General features: G+C 46.5%; 1 protein-coding gene across 1 annotated transcript in view; it reads left to right on the forward strand.

The window, feature by feature from the left end:
* Positions 1–457: 457 nt before the first annotated feature.
* Sorcs3 (sortilin related VPS10 domain containing receptor 3) overlaps positions 458–19276 on the forward strand; it is a 590588-nt gene continuing 571769 nt past the window's right edge. Inside the window, exon 1 of the mRNA XM_021196078.2 lies at positions 458–1724. Coding sequence (XP_021051737.1) covers positions 1107–1724 — 618 coding nt within the window. The 5' untranslated portion in view covers positions 458–1106. The remainder of the gene's footprint in view (positions 1725–19276) is intronic.

Genomic DNA, 19276 nt, shown 5'->3' on the forward strand with positions numbered 1-19276 from the left:
GGCTCGCTTTTCAGACCTCCAGGCGGCTTAATCTGATGACGCCCACAGGTGCTGGAGGACCGTGGGTGTCTCATGAAGAAGGTTGCTACCCTTGTTCTCCACATTGCCTCTGACCACTCACAGGCTTCTGGATGTGCAAACAGCCTATGCGTGATCCTGGAGCACCCATGGCCGGAGCGCACCTCGCACTCCGCCCTGCCCCGCCGCTCTCACTCACACAAACCCGTGTAAACACGCACGCACACCCAGCAACACCACCCCCCGCCCCCCACACACCAGCTTAACCAGGTAGCCCCCACCCTGTGGCGCCCTCCCTCCAGCCCCGGAACACCCTGGTCTCCCTCTCTCCCTCTCTCGCCTGCGCGCACGCACGCGCACGCACGCACTCCCCGCGCCCCCGCACCGGGAGGGGGCGCAGGCCTCCGGGGGCGGGGAGCCCAGAGCAGAGTCGTGGGTCCATCCCGCGCTTGGCTTCAGAGCTGCTGGCCCTGGTCTCCAGATCGAGAACAGTTGGCAGTGGAAATAATTTACTCCTCCTTCTCCTGGAGACCCTATACTTCCCGCACGCCGTCTCCCGCTCCCAAGAACAGACCGAAGAGTGAATCCCCAAACCAGCCAGGAGCGGCTTCCCAACTCCGCGCCCGAAGCTGGCTGGTGGTTGGATTTCCGAGAGACTCCGGATTAGGGTCTGCTGTGAGCCCCCTCCTCCAAGATCCGGCTAGCATTGCCCATTTTAAAAGAGGATTTCCTTATTCCCTCTGAACACAAAATTTTTAAAAGAGGTCGGTGGAAAAGATTTGGGAGGGGAGGGGGCATTTAAACAACAGTATCAAACCGGTCAGAGCATCGAGGGAGCATTTAATAAATTGCCTTTGGGTTTTGGAATCATTCTCTGGACCTGGGAGCAAGGCATCCAGAGGGGGAAGAGTGTAGGGGACAGGTGAGCCACCTCCTTCCTGGCCGCCCCCTCCTCACTCCCCTGACACACTCGGTAGCTTGCTTGCCGGCGCGCGCATCCCTCCAGCACCCCTCCACCCCCTCCGCCGGACCCGCACCTCGGCGGGCGCCACACACTCGGCAGCCCGAGCCGCGGTAGCCGCAGCGGGATGGAGGCGGCAGGCACTGAGCGCCCCGCAGGCTGGCCCGGGGCACCCCTCGCCCGGACTGGGCTGCTGCTCTTGTCAACATGGGTCCTGGCGGGCGCCGAGATCACTTGGAGCGCAACGGGAGGTCCGGGGCGCCTGGTGTCCCCGGCTTCGCGACCACCAGCGTTGCCTCCTCTCTTGCCACGGGCAGCAGAGAACCGGTGGCCTGAGGAACTGGCATCTGCACGGAGAGCCGCTGCACTGAGACGCCGGTCCAGGCTAGAGCCACTGTCCCAGGCGAGCCGCGGGGAGATACGGACTGAAGCTGCGGGAACGTCGCCTGAAGGCACGAGGTGGGTCCCGGGCATCCCAGCTCCTAGCCAGGCGGGCAGCGCGAGGAGGACTCGCCGGGCGCAGCCCCCCAGCCCCCTGGAGCGCGGAGACGCTTGGGCTACTGCTCTAGCAGATGGTGCCAAAGGAAGCCGTCCTCACACCAAGGGTTCCCGAGAGGAGGTGAAGGCGACGCGGGCTGGAGGAGCGGCGACTGAGGAGCTCCGGCTGCCCAGTACGTCTTTTGCACTGACCGGGGACTCGGCTCATAACCAAGCCATGGTGCACTGGTCGGGACACAACAGCAGTGTGAGTACCCATCTGGCACAGATCGCTAGTCTCCTGACAGCCGAGGGTACCGGTAACCGAGTGGGGGGGGGGGAACTGAGGCGAGGGGCGAGGGACAGATAGTTTCTCAGGGTCCAGAAGGAGAATCAGAATGCCCGGACTTTTAGAGAGGGGTTTGTCCTGCCCACTTCACGCCCCCAACAGGTTAGCCGAGTTTTGTTGTAAGATGGCGTGTGCATCTGTTTACTGAAGACCCCAGTACTGAGGCTGTCTGGAGGGCTAAGAGGAAAGTGTGTCTTAAAGCTGTCTGGGTGAGGGATCTGTGGTCACTCTCTCCCGCATTCAGGTCGGAGAGTGACTTTCTTTTCTGGGGAAATGATGCTTGAATTCGTGAGTGTAAACATGGGCTGATGTGGAGAAATCTCTAGACAAATTCCCGAGACTGGAGGAGCTCCCTTATCACCCTGGGGTCTCGTGAAGGGAACCAGGGAGATAGGGAGTCTGAGGCCACAGGAACAGTGGAACACTTGTTCATTTTGGGGTCGCTGCTCAACACATGACGTTCTAGCCAGGCTGGGAGCCAGGCTGCATCATCCAAGCTGGAAGGCTTTCCTAGTGGGGGCAGGCAGGAAAAAAGTTTAAGGCATGAAGCGGATTTCCACACCCTTTTCCTACTGCGTATCCTCGTGCTCCTGCCCGCTCTGCACGCACGAGTAGGGGAGCAGAAAACTCACTTTCGCCTCTGTGTCCTGCTTCACAAATGGCTCAGGGACTCTGGGATCCAAGTTGAGACCCTGCCCTTTCTGAGCATATCTCTTCCCCTTTTCCCTTGCCATCTGGGCCCTCAAGACTTTGTTGCATCAAGAGGTGGCACCTTCCTTAAGCCAACTCCAGAGCTTCAGGGCTCAGGAATGGGGTGTCCAGATGAATAGGGTTTAATTTGGGCAGTCATTGGGCAGAGCCTGGTTAAGTGGCTCATTTCTCCTCAATACCCCTAGCAAGAACTGGCTCCCCCTAACCCCTTTCCTCCTATGATCCCTATGCCATTTCACCTGATCTTGCCAATCATCTTTTTTTTTTTTTTTTTTTCTTTCTGGTGTGACTTTCCAGTTCAGTTGAGAACCAGACTTAGGGCTGAGCAGGGGTTCCATTAAGAGGACTGGGGATTCACAAGCAGCAGTGTTGAGAGCTCATTTAATGGAAAGTGCTGCCTCTTTTGTATATCCCTTCATGACAGGCCTTTGAAAAGACTTCCTGGGGAAATGTTTGCCTTATTTTACCAGAGTGTGGGGGTCACCGGGCTGAGCATTGAACAACAGGGAAGCTAGGGGGCTGCAGAGCTCATCACACAAGCAGAAACCAAGTAGGATTTACTGGTTGTCAGTGATACATACACAGTGGGGGTGGGGCTGAGTACCAGATGCTGGGTTCTAAGGAGAAGAGTGGAAACACACAGGGCAGCTTGGTGACTAATGGCTTCATCTGCCTATCTCCATCAAGATAGCTCCACCAACCCCAAGGCTTGGATTGGATAGATCTGAGTAGGTCTGAGGAGGCTGAGTACAGAGGCACCTCTGCAGGACTGGGTGACTGAAGACTTACTTTCAAGTCCACAGGAGATGTTTGTGTGTGGAGAAGGGGAGGGAGGGATGGAAGGGAAGAAGGTCCAGAGATGGAGGGGGAGGGAAAGGGAGAGGGAGAAGGAGAATAATTCTCCTGAAGCAGAGCTTGTGAATTCCGACTTCATTTAAGTTTGATAATTAGGAGTCATGGGGAGTGTTCTTGGCTTTCTCCTCCTTGAGGAGGGGATAGCCTTACATGTGCTTGCGTGGCTTTATTACCAAATTCACTCAGCCGGAAGTGTTCCATCTCTGCTTTAATTTTAAGAGTCACTTAAAAATTTGACAAAGGCCCCTGGAGATGGGACTTTAGAGAGAAAGCCCTTCTCACAAACAGGTTCTCTGTCCAGCTGTAGGGTGGCTTTGAGTGGCAAAGGATGGGAGGGATGGTCTGGCGCGTGCCCACTGTGAAATGCCTCTTCAGTCAATACAGCAACAAAGGTCCTGGATTGCAGGCCAGTTGGGCATGGAGATTTGAGCCGTCTATGAACCAGCTAGTTCATAGCCTGGGATGCTCTATAAAGAGGAAGAGCTCTTTGGGAGAGTTGTCGCGAGAAGCTTCAGCAGTGTTATCTCCTCCTTTGCCAACAGCGAGAAGAGAAGATGGAGAGATCGTTTTACTACTGTTTCTATGTGGAGGAAGATGTCATGGGGCCTGGAAGACAATTCCACCTTTTTTTTTCTCTTTCTTTCTTTCTTTCTTTCTTTCTTTCTTTCTTTCTTTCTTTCTTTCTTTCTTTCTTTCTTTATTTCTTTTTTTAAATGGCTTCCAAAGCTGAAACGTTCAGTGGGCTTTCTGACCAGTATTAGCAGTTTGGATTTATTATTATTACTATCATCATCATTATTATTATTGCTTTTTCTCCCAGGCGCCTGTGGTGAACTTCAGCTCTTGATATGGATTTCTTTGGTGGTGGTGGTGGGTGTTAGTCCCCTGAATGCTGAGCTGTACCCTGATAGAGTTTACAATCAGAAATATTTAAGCTGGGCATCCTCAGCCCCACCCGCCTGGCTCAGTGTGTACTTCAGGAGCACAGGGCCAAGAAGAGATCTTTGTATATAAGGACAGGGCTGCTGTGTTCTTGCTGGAGCTGGCCGAAAGCACAGCCAACAGTCCCCAGGAGTGGGTTCATAGCCAACTCAGATACCCAGGACCTTTGGCCCTGTTCTGATTGCTGGGACAAATGCTTACTTTGGTAATAATAACTAGGGTGGGTTTGCTTGGGGGGGGGAGGAGATGAACGAGGTGCTAGCAGACAAGGCAGAGAGGAGGAGAGGAACATCAAGTTGTGGAGCCTGACTCTGATCACACTGACTTGGCTAGGGTAAGGTGGGGAGCCCTGGCCTCAGAGCATCTGCCCTGGAGAAGATTTGCTCTGTTCTACAACAGGAGCTAGCTGCTTGTCTCCAGCTGACTAATAGGTTAGACAGTGTTTCACAAACACCCTGGGGAACCCGGTCCCCATTGGCTTACAGAGAAACAGGAAAACCCATGATTCTGTCCATTTCCTTCAGGGGCGGGAAGAGGCTTCCTTGCTTGCTTAGTGAGTTGGCAAATGGCCCTGCAGAGTGTGAAGATGCTGAAGGCACAGCCAGCTCACTCCTACCTCTTCTCTCTTGGATTAACCCCTATTCCGTATCCTCCCTTAGGTCAGGTACCATTTCTCCTTAGCAGCTCACGCATAGGGCCTCTGCAGTCTGCTGCCTCTGTAGTGTGCCTGCTTGGGATGACTTGGCAGGGAGCTTTCAATTAATGTGCCCAACCTGAAGCCTTAGTGAAGAGAGGAGAGGTGATGCTGGGTCACCGCAGGTCCCTGCCAGATCTGGAGCTGCTTAGAAGCCATACAAGGGGGGTGGGCAGTTTCCACCCTTAGGAAATGAAGCTAGACTTTTATCTAAAATATTTACTCCTAATGTGCAAAAATAGTGACAGATTTGATCAGATTCATTGTCTTTCACTCACTAGAGCATCTTATTGTGGCTTGCAAACAGATTTTTCAAGCAGCTTTTGGCTGGATTGCCTAGGCTCCACCATCCCAGGGTCACAATATCTTAATGCATTTTGCCTTCTCTGAGGTTTAATAAAGAAGCCTGCCGCAGAAACCGTTCTTCAGGGGTTTGCCAAAAAAAATCTGTTTTTAATTAATATTACAAGGAAAGGCGTCTCAGTTGAGACACGGCTAGGAAACACATCGGGACACCACAGCACTAATTGCTCCTGGCCACTGTCCGCCAGGAGTGGGGATGAGGGAGGAGGGGTGTGCCAAGGCTGTTTGTCTGCTCCAAGAGTCCTCTGATGGCTAGGTTATTTATTGGCTCTGATCTGCTTCTCAGATCTTGTGGTGGTTTCCAAGGTGAGCAGAAAAGCAAATGCCTTCATCGGGAGGCCCTATTTAATGATGGCTGAAGTACAGTATTTGGAACTTGCATTTTGATTGGCAAAGGAATGAAAGTTGAGTGGCGCCTTCTCCAATTGTGTTCAGTTTAAGAGTCGGGGGGTCGGTGGATCCAGTGGTAAGAAAGCTCAGGAAGCACTTTTATTTTATTTAACTGGGGACGAAGATCCACGGACCAGAGTCGTCTGACAAGCCACAGACAACAGAGCCAAACACACAGACACAGGCCCATCCTTGGAGGCTGGCAGTTCATTCAGGGCTAGGTGTAGATGGGCAAGTCATCTGAGGCCCGTGGCTGGATCTACCCACCCACCTGAAGATTTCCTGCCTTCTACCTACAGTGAGAAAATGCAGAGCACAATTCATTAGCAGATTTGGGAGACATGAGACCCTTTAGAAGAAGAGGTGGAAGATGCAGAATGAGTTGGACTGGCTCTGAGGAATGAAGGTAGTTTAGCTAACTAAGATTATGTGTGTGTGTGTGTGTGTGTGTGTGTGTGTGTGTGTGTGTGTGTGTGTGTTGCTGGCAGAGGGGACTGGATGGAACTTCCTTTTCTTGGTAGGCACTGCAACAAGGACATTCTGCCTCACTTAGGTACCTAGTGATGGTTGGATCAGTGGTTGAGTGAGTGGCACTTCCCACTTTTATGGAGCATAATCTATGGATGAATTTGAAATCATTGTCACAGATATGACTTGACAGACATTATAAGCAGGAGTGGCTTTGCTTTGCGTGTCTCTATTCTAGTGTGAGGACCTCTGGCTCCTTGAATGCACATCCAAGGTCCTGTGTCACGGCATTAAAGACCCCTCACAGGTGTGTCTTGAATGCCCTGGGTCTACTTCTGAAACTCATGACTTGACTGTCCCATGGTCAACTCCTCCACAGGGATTGTTCCCTGTCCCAGGCTTCTGGTTGGCTCTGCTCCAAGACCTCCTCCACCTGAGACATGGCCCCTGTTACAGCTTACCCATTCATGGCTCAGTCCAAGACACAAACACAGACCTCTATACAAACTTCTCAGGAAACAGTTAATTCCCTTTTCCTGATGGCTTACAGAATATACACTGGACCATACATTTGATCATTTGTTAGTATAATTTTATATTTTTCAGTCGTTGGAGGGTAAGGGATGAAATATTAAGTTAAATAAATGCTCTATATCGATTATAGGTTCTGTTCCTGTGTTTACCACAGGACTCAGAAGCATTTTGCTCTGGTGAGCTAGATGGTGTCTAAACTGCGGGGAAAGGGGGAATCATTTTTACCCTCAGCTGACAAATAGGTTAACACCATCTCTTAATAACACTGAGTTGGTCATATCACACGGGGATTGCTTTGGATGTGTGCTCATGTTCATGTGTGAATTCTCTGTGTGCGCACGTACACATATATAGGGGCCTGTACATGTGTGTAAGGGTAGGAAGGTAAGGCGGCAATGTTGAGTGTCTTCCTTAATCACTCTCCACCCTAGTTTTTAGAGATGCTCTTTTACTGAGCCAAGAATCTCATTGATTGGTTAGACTGGCCAGCCAGCTACCTCCTGTCATTTTTCTGTCTCTGCACCCCCAGTGTGGGGGTTATAAGCAGGTACTACCTGCTTAGCTGTTTTTGTGCATGCTAGGTATTGAACTCAGGTTTTGTGCGATGCCATTTCAACAGAACAGTAGTAGGACCTGTGAACTATCTATCGATGGCTTCTTGGCTCTGATAATGGTGTCATTTACGGGTGCCCTCTTGTACAGTGGTGCTGAAATCCAATCAGAAAATGGTTGGTTACTCCTTTGACACTTGTGCCACTACTGTACCAGTGGGCAAGTCTTACCAGCTTGGTCCTTGTATCAGCTCTCAGAGTTCATAGTGAGTCAAACCGGTGATTACTTTTCTCTTCTAACAGTGTGTACTGCACCATGAAGCTAGCCAGTAGGGGTAGTACCAGATTAACATCTCCATGCTCATAAGCATATTTTATCTTCAGCAGTAGGGACTTACCATCAATGGACTTACCATTTCTGCAGGGAAATCGACAGCACGAACAGCAGCCCGTGATGTTTAGGGGAGAGAGATTGTAGACCGGCACCTTCAAAGGTGGCACTGTATGGTAAACATTTTACTGATGAAGACATATTCCTTGCCTCTTATGTCTACATTTTAGGACAAGATTCAGTGAGATCCTTATTCCACTTGACAGAGGATAGAAATAAGGAGTCAGTAGTCCTGACTTCTCATGTGCTTCAGAGATGAGATACCTATGCATCCACAGAGCATTTGCGGTCTGTGTCCCATTGTTCTGGCTACTGGGGCTCGATAGAGATGTGATGGAGAGGCAAAAAAAAAAAAACCCGAGACTTGACAGCATCTGCTTCAAGGTCCCTTTTGTGTGCTTTGGATGTGATCCTGCTCTTCTGTAAAGTTAAATATCACAGGACAACAAGACAGATGCTATGGGGGTGATGTGTGGTTAATTGCCAAGAAATTGTTTGGGGCTATGAGCTTTAAGGAAAGAGCAGCACTGAGGGAGATACTATAGGAATCTTATATACCTAAAGCATGTCATGGTGAGAGGTGCTCTTGGGAACTGGCTTCATCAAATTACTCAATAGGGGATGAAGCACAAGGCTTCACGTACTACAGCTGGACCCCAAATGCTCTTCTCTCCCAGAACAAACTCTCCAGTTCCTTCTTGATATTCTGCTTATTCCTTCAGGTTAACAAAGCATTTTCCTTCCAGAAGTGTTCCTGTGATTATACTTGGGTAAGGTTAGTTCTACCCATTCAATAGGTAGAGTACACTGAGACCTCGAGTGACTGTGTGCAAGACATAGATTCCTCAGTCTTGTACGGCTTTTCACATCACAGTAACCAGAAGCCCACAGAAACAGTTCAAGCGAGGCTTCAGGGTACAGAGGGTATATTCCATCATGGTGCAGAAGGCATGGTGGCAGGAGTGGCAGTGTCAGGCAAGGTGGCATGGGCAGCTAAGTCATTATTAGCAGGAGCATGACTTGTCTGGACAGATCATCAGAGTCAAAGAATGAAGCAAACCCTTAAAGAGCCACCCCTAGTGAACCTCCTCTGAAAGCCATTTTCCCACCATAAAGGTCCCACAACCTCCCATAAGAATGTCTGTCATTTGCAAGTGCCATTGAATGTAGAGCAAGTGTTTAAGCACACAGCCTGCGTAGACACTTCGCATCCACACTGTAACAATTCCACAGTTACTCTGTCCGCCCGCTGCAGTGGCTAGAGACAATAAATAATGAGCTCCTTAATGTTGGGTGAGCTGTAGCTTATCAACAATTGCTGACGGGAGCCTTGGTAAATCACCTGGCTATTTGAATTAGTGAGTCAATCAAATATAGCTGCTTGTTTGTTGTGATTGTTTGAGTTTAATTATTTATGGAAATGCTGTTCTTTATAGAACACTAATAAACGTGCCGTAGTAAAATGTAGACAAAGTCCCAGAACTTCAGGGCTAACATGTAGATTTTTATTACTAGGTCTATGCTGTGAGGCAGGGGAAATGTTTTCTTCTTGGCTGAAATGAGAGGGATTTGCAGTACGGATAGGGCAGGCTTTCAGGGATATTGGTCAATAAAACGTCGTCTAGTTCTAAGTAGGGATATGTGTCTTCACAAATACTGAAGAAAAGGTAGCTTAAGGGAAAAAGCTGGAGTTGAAGCTATACAGGATAATTAGGGATTCCACATGATGTAGAATGTGGGCTTATTTTGCATGGGTAAATTGTATGGCATATGGTTTATCATATGTGTGAACTAATACTTGTGGAGGGATTAAATCCTGAATGCAAACCTCTTCAGGGTTTATTGAGAATGGATAGACAGAGAATGTGAAAAGTAGATTTGAGAGCCAGCTGCTTTGGTTCAATCCTCTCTCTGTTTCTGAATAGCTTTGTGGCACTGGAATGTTGTTACCTTGTCTCTGCCTGTACAAAGGGGCACCCTTCACTTGGTCAGTTGAAAGGATTTTAAATGAGATTATACAAGGCAGTGTGCTTAAAAGAAGCATCTGACCCATATGTACCGAGCACTTGAGACATTTTCTAGTTGGGAAATGCTTTGTGTCTGGAAGAAATTCTTCTCTTGATTTTCATATGGAAACGTTGAAACAGGAAGGAGCTACTTGCTCACAGTTTGCCAAGGAGCTCATGGTAAAGCCTCTGTGAGACACGGGCATCATCAGCAGGATGCTCATTTCAGTCGCATCCTGTACTTTTCTGTTCTCACACAAGTCTCCATGATGTCTGCTTTGTACGTAGTGCTGACAGGAACAGCAGAGGGGACCTACAACAGGCTGGCTCCAGCTCCTTGAAACTTAACCTTAGACTTTTCGTTAGACTCAGCGATAAGCCTGAAGGTAAAGAATGGAAATAAGTGGAACACTTTCCCAGGGCTTTTTGTTGTGTGGAGGGTTAAGGGATCCAGAGAAATGGGGACTGGGGGGAGGGGAACCTCTCCTGGCTTGGGTATTGGTATTTACACCTCACAGGAATCACACGACATTTCTTGAAGAAACTCAGTCAGGTGTGTAGCTTTGAGAAAGTAAGAGAACACTGGGCTGCCCGAGCTGCGTAGGGGGCAGTGTCAAGATTCTACTACCCCCAAGTCTGGGGATGGACCTTTACGCTCCGTATTTTTTCCTATCTCTTAGTTGTGTGTGATGTGAATACAGAATATCCATAGATATCTGCAGCCAGCCTTCCCCCCGCCCCACAAAATGATCACATTGACAAAATGCACTCATTAATTTGTGTTAATCTTCGCCCAGTCAGGGACTGGCTTGCATTCCATTTTTGGTCTTCACCTAGGGCACCAAGGGTGGAACCTGAGCGCTCTAAACAGACACTAGAGGGAGTGTTGCCCTGGGAAAGACACAAAAATAAATAAGATAAAAGAAAGAAAAAAATGTCGCACTGTGAGTTGTTCCAAAGAGAACAATGTTTCAAAGAGAAGGAGAAGTACTCTGTAAGTGCATTGCATGACAGGTTGATGGCAGACCCAGCATGCTTAACAGGGCAGGTTAATCCTGAGGGTCTATTGTCTTACCTCTTCCTGCAGTAAAGTTGAAGTCAGATGGTTAAACTGTTTCAAGTGATTCTCAACGGGGGAGGGGGGGCAGCAGGGGGGGTCACGACCCCTTGGGGCTTACATATTAGTTATTTACAGTTCATAACAACAGTAGCTAAATGACAATTATGAAGTAGCAATGAAATTATCTCATAGTTGGGTGAGTCACCTCAACATTAGGAACTGTATTAAAGGGTCGTGGTATAAGGAAGTGAGCACCACCGTGAGAGGATGAACTGAGGCTCTACAAGTAGGTTCACCTGAAGATGGTTCTCAGCTTGTAACTCCCATCTCTTCAGCAAGTTCTCTGACAATGCCTTCCCATTCTCTTGTGTCTTGTGGTCAGTTAATAAAAGCTTATAGAACTGAATGGAGTAGAAAGCAGAGACTTAATACTGCTAGTTGAAAAAGTGATTTCTTGGGTATGCAGAAGGGTCTGGCCTGCGCCAGCTACCTCTGGGTCTCGAGTGTGCATCCCTGGAACAGCTCAGCTGTTTAGGTTTGGTCCTCAAAGGACCTATTTGCCTGATTGGTCTTCTTGAGAGCACTTGTGTTGGTTTTATGGCTTAGTAGGTGGGTTCTCATCCAGATTGTGAGAATCAGGTTAAATATTATATAGATGCATAGGAAATGAGCCTTTTCCCTTCCTTCCTTCCTTCCTTCCTTCCTTCCTTCCTTCCTTCCTTCCTTCCTTCCTTCCTTCCTTCCTCTCTCATCTATCTATTATTCTATCTATCATCTATCTCTCATCCTAATCACAGTTTTCCCCCTTCCTCCACTCCTCCCAGTTCCTTCTCTCCTACTCCCCTTTCCCCTAGATCTGATCCTTCTTTGTTTCCTTTCAGGTCTCGTAGGGTTATCAACCAAATGCAGTATAACAAGTTACAATAAGACCAGGCAAATACCCTCATATCAAGGCCAAACAAGGCAATCCAATGGGAGGAAAAGCAGGCAAATGAGTAAGGGCCCAAGAGTAGGCAAATAAGTCAGAGACAGCCCCTGCTCCCAATCTTTGGACTCCTACAAGAGTACCCAGGCACACAGCCATAACATATAGGTAGAGGCTCAATCACAGATCCATACAGCCGCCCTCCCTGATGGTTGCTTCAGCCTCTGTGGACCCCTATGAGCCCTGCTTAGTTGGTTCTGTGGGCTGAGTTCTTGTGAGCCTTCTCTTTTTAAGACATCGCTGGCTTCAGTGGGAAATGGAGAACAATGACTGAGTGGAACTTCCTTCTTATTCTTCCAGACAGAATTGGGCTAGACGGGAAGCTCCAACCGCCATGTTAGGGTGTGATTCTGTCGGGATGGGTAAAGCTTGTCTATTGTTACACTGTTGAAACAACGAAGCTAGAAATATTGAGAAGCACATTTTCAGGGTAACAGTGGAAGAACAGAGGGTCTACAGCAGAGCTCTTCCGCCTTTCATGTGCTGGGTTGTCAGTGCTATTCATGCTTACAGGTGAACTTTTTTGCTTTCTCAAAATTCCTCAAATATCAACCCAAATCCTCTTCAATCAACTATCTGGAGACCTCATGGCCCAGTTAAGTTGATATATAATTTTTTAATGAGAGATCTTCAAATGACAGGGCAGGCTAATCCTGAGGTTTGTTTGTCTTACCTCTTCCTGCAGGAAAGTTGATGTCAGATGGTTAAACTGTTTCAAATGGTTCTTAACCCAAGGGTCATGACCCCTTTGGGGATTGCCTATCAGTTATTCACAATTCACAACAGTAGCTAAATTACAGTTATGAAGTAGCAATGAAATAATTTCATGGTTGGGTGGATCACCTCAACATTAGGAACTATATTAAAGGGTCATCAAGGTATAAGGAAGTGAGAGCCACCATGAGAGGATGAACTAAGACTCTACAAGACAGCAAGTGGCCTTGAGTAAGTCTCCACGCCTTAGTTTTACTGGTTTCAAAATTAGGAGCATACTTCACTTGCCAGGCTACTGGGGAGCTTAGAAATGATGTGTCCAGTATCTAGCCCAGAAGGCTACATCTTAAGTCAAGAATATTAGTCTATAGACACCAAGATGAGAGATGGGTAAGTTATGTGTCATCTTTGCTGTTAGATCCCTTGGTATCCTGTCCATTTTTGAACATTAAAAAAAATATATTAGCAATCTAGCCTGACTTCCAAATATGAGTAACAGGCAGGGGCTATTAGGGCCCATCAGCTTTATCTGGCCACTGGAGTTTTGCTTTTGTCAAATTGGACATTGCCTGGGTCAGAGCCATTCCTCAGTCACTGGAGGACATAAGCAGGAACTGTGGGGCTTTTTTTTTTTTTTTTTTTTTTTTTTTAAAAAAAAAAAAAACAATCTTCCAGAATCCCCAGTGTAATAAGCCCCAGTTGTTTCCCCTGGCAACTTGCTTGCTTTTTGTCTATCCCCACCCCTATTTTACTCCCTGACTTCCCTATCAGACTTCCCAGAGATTATCTCCCAAATGAATTACTTAAATTAAAACCCTTATTTCTGGAGAAATCTTAAGTTACTTTCGAGTCATTAATGTGGCTCTTCTACACAATCAGAACTAATGGTATATTCACTATGGGGATTTGGTTTCAACCACTTTGGTGGCTGAGAAGTCAAAGCAGTGTAGCTAGGAATCTGAAGACCCAGGACAACAGATATTCTTTATTATTATTATTGTTATTATTATTATTATTATTATTTTCTTTATTTACATTTCAAATGCTATCCCGAAAGTTCCCTATACACACCCCCCCCCGTCCCTGCTCCCCTACCCACCCACTCCCACTACTTGGCCCAGGCCTTCCCTTGTGCTGGGTTATATAAAGTTTGCAAGACCAAGGGGCCTCTCTTCCCAGTGATGGCCGATTAGGCCATCTTCTGCTACATATGCAGCTAGAGACACGAGCTCAGGGGATACTGGTTAGTTCATATTGTTGTTCCACCTACAGGGTTGCAAGACCCCTTCAGCTCCTTGGGTACTTTCTCTAGCTCCTCCATTGGAGACCCTGTGTTCCATCCAATAGCTGACTGTGAGCATCCACTTCGGTGTATGCCAGGCACTGGCATAGCCTCACAAGAGGCCNCAATATCAGGGTCCCTTCAGCAGAATCTTGCTGGCATGAGCATTAGTCTCTAGGTTTGATGGCTGATGATGGGATGGATTCCCGGATGGGGTAGACTCTGGATAGTCCATCCTTTCATCTTAGCTCTAAATTTTGTCTCTGACAACAGATATTCTACTCTGAGTCCAAATACTAAGGAGCAGGACAGATAATGGTGTAAATTCTTGACCAAGACCAAGCATGGAGGCAGGAGAAGACTAATGCCCTGGATTACACATGAGGAACAGAGGAAAAAATTCCTTATTCCTTATCCTTTTATTATATTTGGGCCTTTGGTGGATTGGATGAGACTTGTCTGTGAGAGAAAAGACCATCTGCATTATTCAGATTATTGATTGATTGATTTGATTAAAATGTTAACACTACCCAGGAATATTCTCACAGACACTGACAGAATAATGATCACACAAACATTTGAGTGCCCTGTGGCCCACATAAAGTTTAGTACATAAAGTTATCTATCATATCAAGTCAAGAACTTTTCTCCTACTTAAAGAGTCTTATTTTGGGTTGTTTAGACATCCCATGCTAGCAAATATAAACCACTGAACCAGGAATGGGTTACTTTTGTGTGTTGTTTACCAATGGGGGGTCACATAGACCCCAAGAGTTACAGGATATTGCCAGTACTGCTCTAAAATTTGACATTAGGACCCTGTTGCTGAAGACACTATATACTTAAGTCATCACATTGGTATTCAACTGCAAACTTTGTCCCTGTGGTGAGTGTTCATGACACTGAAAGGTGCTGAGCATGCTACTAGAGGAGAAAAGAAGGCTCCAGTCTCATCTGCCTATGAACATTGTAAGCTACTGCAACCACTGGCCTGAAAAGATAGGTCCATTTGTACCATAGTGGTACAAATGTTATGTAAGTTACCAGCCGCTTTCTGATTGGTTCTAAGGCCTCCTCAATAAGATGAAGCCATATACCTGGCACTATTAGATGGGCCTGTGGCTAGCTAGATCCTAGGCCCAGAGGAAAATCCAATACAATTACTCAGCTAAATTGGATCAAAATGTCTTCCAGTGACTTACTGATAGTCACATAGATGAGAACATCTCTCAACCTTCATCCGAGGAACTTCTTTTTGCAGTAGATGGCAGTTAACAGTGAGTCTGAGAACTGCTCGCCATGCAGAGAACAGAAGACTGGAGACTGACTACTCAACCCCAGATTGGACATTTGTATCTCACTCCAAGGCTCAAAGGTCTTTTGGGAAGGGTGGTGGTGGTGGTGGTGGTGGTGGTGGTGGTAGAAAGACTGTAAGAGCTAGAGATGGTGAGTGACATCAAGAAAACGGTTTTCCAGACATAAGAAGATACAGCCTGCACAAACATTCACAAGCTCCAGCAAGCTAAGATTCCAGCATACTGGGCAAGGAGGTGATATGCAATCCTGCCAAAAATTGAGGAGATCTCAACTGCTGGTGCAGTTTTTCAAGCTACTTTATTGGGTTCTGATATCTACCATCCTTCCAACTTGATTGCACCCCAATCTCTTACAGCCACTCCAACAGTAAGTAGGAGAGAAAGAAGGTTAGAGGAGAAACAAAGTGTAGACCTCTTTAGATTACTTCCTGATGATTTAGGGTGTCAGGTTCCTTGGGGCAAGTCCAATCTCCATTGGCAGACTATCTCCAACCAGCAATCCAGCAAAGCAGCAAAACAGCAATCCAGCAATAGCAGAGGCAGCAAGCAGGGACCCAACAGTAGCAGGGATCACCATCATCATCATCACCACCATCATCATCATCATCATCATCATCATCATCATCATCATCAGCAGCAGCAGCAGGGCTCAGCAGCAGCAGCAGTGATCATCATCATCATCAGCAGCAGCAGCAGCAGCAACAACAACGACAATAACAGCAGCAGCAGCAGCACCAGCAGGGAGAGCAGCAGCTACCACAGGACCGGCTGAGGCTCTAGCACTTATACCCTCTAAAGAGCCCCCAGAATTCTTTTGTTTGGCACCTGTCAGAATGAAGGGAACCTCGCATCCAAATTATCTTTCAGTTCTATTTCCTGGAGGTGAGGAGTTGCTCCTACTCGAGGTATGTACTTGGTCTTCACAAGGCCTACCCCCCTGGTATTTGGACATTTAACTGTTAGTAGGCAATGATCTACCTAAAATAAGATTCCTCTCTTCTTGGGCTTCGTTATCCTTGGAAGGAGCCACTAGGCTCAGAGTTAGCTTTTTCTGACTAGGATCACATCGCAGAAAGACTTCGTGATATGTTGGTGAGACTGTTGCTTTGGGATTGGGACTTTCTGGTTTGAGTTCCTTATTCACGTGAACTTCTGTTCGTAAGTCACCTGCTTTTCAGATCCACGGGACTTGAGCCTCATTTAGGTGCAGGAGCTTAGTTTATAAATAAGAGTTGTGAGTGTTCCTCTTTAAAATTAGCTACATTATCAGCAAGGAGAAGGAGCTAGGACTTTCAAATTAGAAAATTCTTCTTTCAAACATGGAAAGATTAGTCTTAAGCCTTTGTATTTCTATTTATTCTTTTACTAATACATCCAATAATTTGTTTGCTTTAGTGTAATGCTAATCAAGATATTTGACTTGTCTTGAACCCCCCCCTCCCCCCGCCTCTAATCTGTAAAATGAAAAAAAAAAAGTTGTATAAACAAGCACGGTCCCATGCCAGGACAAAGTAAATGTCAATCATTTATGTATTCGTGAAATAGTGGCAGTCCTGTGGGTCCCCTTTCTGACACAGTTAAATGAGGACATGCTGTACATTTTGAATGGAACTTGGGTGATATGAACACAAGGGACTGGTTTACTGTACTGTTCATTCCTCAGGGAGCTGGAAACCCCCAACTGACAACCCCTTTCCTCTTCTACCTTCTTCAGTACAAGTGAGATATGCAACTCACACACTCTGGTATGAAGACCCAGAGATTCACATTCTAAACGTGATGTACACTTTGTTTCTGGTTACATCTGATATAATAAAATTTCAGATGGATCATAATTTGATGTTTGTAAAAAACAAAACAAAACAAAACAAAACAAAACATTTGTTCCACAACTTGACCTGTATTGATTGCTCTGTCTGTTTCCATTCAGATAAAGGGTTATTTGGGGAGCATTAGTTTGTGCCTAGTAACACAGCACATGTAGAACCCCCACGTGGTAGATCTTGACAACCCCAAACCTATGGTTTCATGTGTGTGGAGAACATATAGGACAGATACATCATGAGGAAATACATAGATTAGTTTGATGGTATTGAGGAAATACAGTGTTATAAGCAAGGCTACAGTGAATTAAAAGTGAAATATTAAAAATAGTGACTTTCTTATTTCAACAAGATCTAGTAGCGTGATTGGAAACAATTTCGTCCTTTATTAGTAAGCCAGTGACATTGTACAGGACACGTTCTGACCTTATTTGAGATTCTGTTGTCTGTGTCTGGGGTAGCTGGGATTGGAGGCTTGTAGCCCCAGGCAGCGTTGCTCTAACTTTCTTGCAAGGCATTTTGTTCTATCTCATGTTTCTATTTTTTTTCCTTTCCATATAGACAGAAGAAACGTCCACTTTTGCACTAACACATGCTATCTGGCTGTTCTAATTGTACCGACTTCTTTCTGGGCCCATTTTCTTCCGTTTGTTTTACTCTTGGATCTGTGCTCTGCTTCTGAGACTTCATTCCTCGCTGTGTGTAGAGATGTCCTTGTTCGTATTTGTTCTGACCTCATATTAATCGTTTTCTTTTAGCTTTCAGAAGATCTTGGCTTGGAGGATAAATCATATGGTCACTCGGTATCAGGACATGCATGTAAACCATTTAGATAGTCTGAAATTTTATTTTCTCTTCCCTTGGTTCGATGGTTCATGTGGACATAAAACTTTAGGGTAGAGAAACAGTGTGCCCTGTATCTGTGAAGAACTTCAGTTGCTTGTATTTTTGTGTCATCTACTAGTTTTGTATCTATGTGTCCCCCTTCCCACCCAGGGACCAACAAGGGTGAGAAAAGGAGGCACCTGGCATGGAAATCCTAAGATGTTGTTCAGATGAATGGTGTGCACATCTTTGAAAAAACCTGGCGCACTGACAATTGATTCAGACAAAGTCTGCACTGTGCTGTGGAGGGACATCACACAGAACACCATTGATTCTTATTCTCTAAGTACAGTAGATAAAAAACACACCCAGAAAAGCAGGCGTGTTCTACTTTACACATCTAAAACTACAGCATTACATCATTCAGCACACATTTGTGTGGTACTGGAGCTGGTATTGCTGGGCGCTTAGTGCTTTGATAGGGAGGTCTGTGGCATGCCAACGACTGCATGGGGGACATTGATGTTGGGGTGCGCTGAAAAGAAGCAGAGGACGAGCTGGGAAATCAAAGGAACAGAAGTAGGGAGTTGAAGGGGAGATAGTGGAATATTCTGATCACATGGACTCTGTAGCAGGGAGCATAGTATCTGAAGGGGTCAGAAAGGTCAGTTTGTTCCTCACTGTAGACTTGAAGAATGTTTAAGAGGATGGTGTGGTGGTTTGAATAGGAATGGCCCCCAATAGACTCATGTCCCTGAATGCCAGGGACGAGGGAGTGATACTATTAGGAGGTGTGGCTTTGATGGAGGAATGAAGGAGGTGTGTCCCTGGAGGTGGGCTTTGAGGTCTCAATTTCCCTCCTGCTGTCTGCTGATCTGGATGTAGAACTCTCAGCTGCTTCTCCATCACCCAGTCTGCTTATATTCTGCCATGTTTCCTGCCATGATGATAATGGACTAATTTCTGAAACTGTAAGCCAGCCCCAGTTAAATGCTTTCCTTTATAAGAGTTGCAGTAGAAATTCTAACTAAGACAGATAGCATACTTAATTTACCTTCAAGGAAACACCCTGGATACCCTATGAGCTAGAGGGACCGAAGGATGGAGGCTAGGAAAACACACAGTGGGGGTAGCAGTAGGGTGGTCAGGAAGAAGCCACTGAAGGAATAGTTTGCATGTGTAGTTGATCATGTGATTGCAATCTTTTCCCCTTTTCTGTAACTCTCTCTCCTGGGCATTTTCAGTACTGCATTTCTGCAGGTAGGGGTTTCTTTTCTAACTAACTTAGTTATTATTATTCAAAATTAGTGTCTGTCTTAAACAGGACTGGGGCTCATAAGAATGTTTTCATACAAGAATATAATATACTTTGAGTAGATACACTCTTCTACATCCCAATGCATTCTCCCTTCTCAGTCCTCCCGGCCCTGTGACGTGGGTAGCCACAAGAAGAGGTGGAGCTCACTATGTTCATAGCAGCCTTATTTATAATAGCCAGAAGCTGGAAAGAACCCAGATGTCCCTCAACAGAGGAATGGATACAGAAAATGTGGTACATTTA

This window comes from Mus pahari, chromosome 1, assembly GCF_900095145.1.
Source record: "Mus pahari chromosome 1, PAHARI_EIJ_v1.1, whole genome shotgun sequence".
Lineage (NCBI taxonomy): Eukaryota > Metazoa > Chordata > Mammalia > Rodentia > Muridae > Mus > Mus pahari.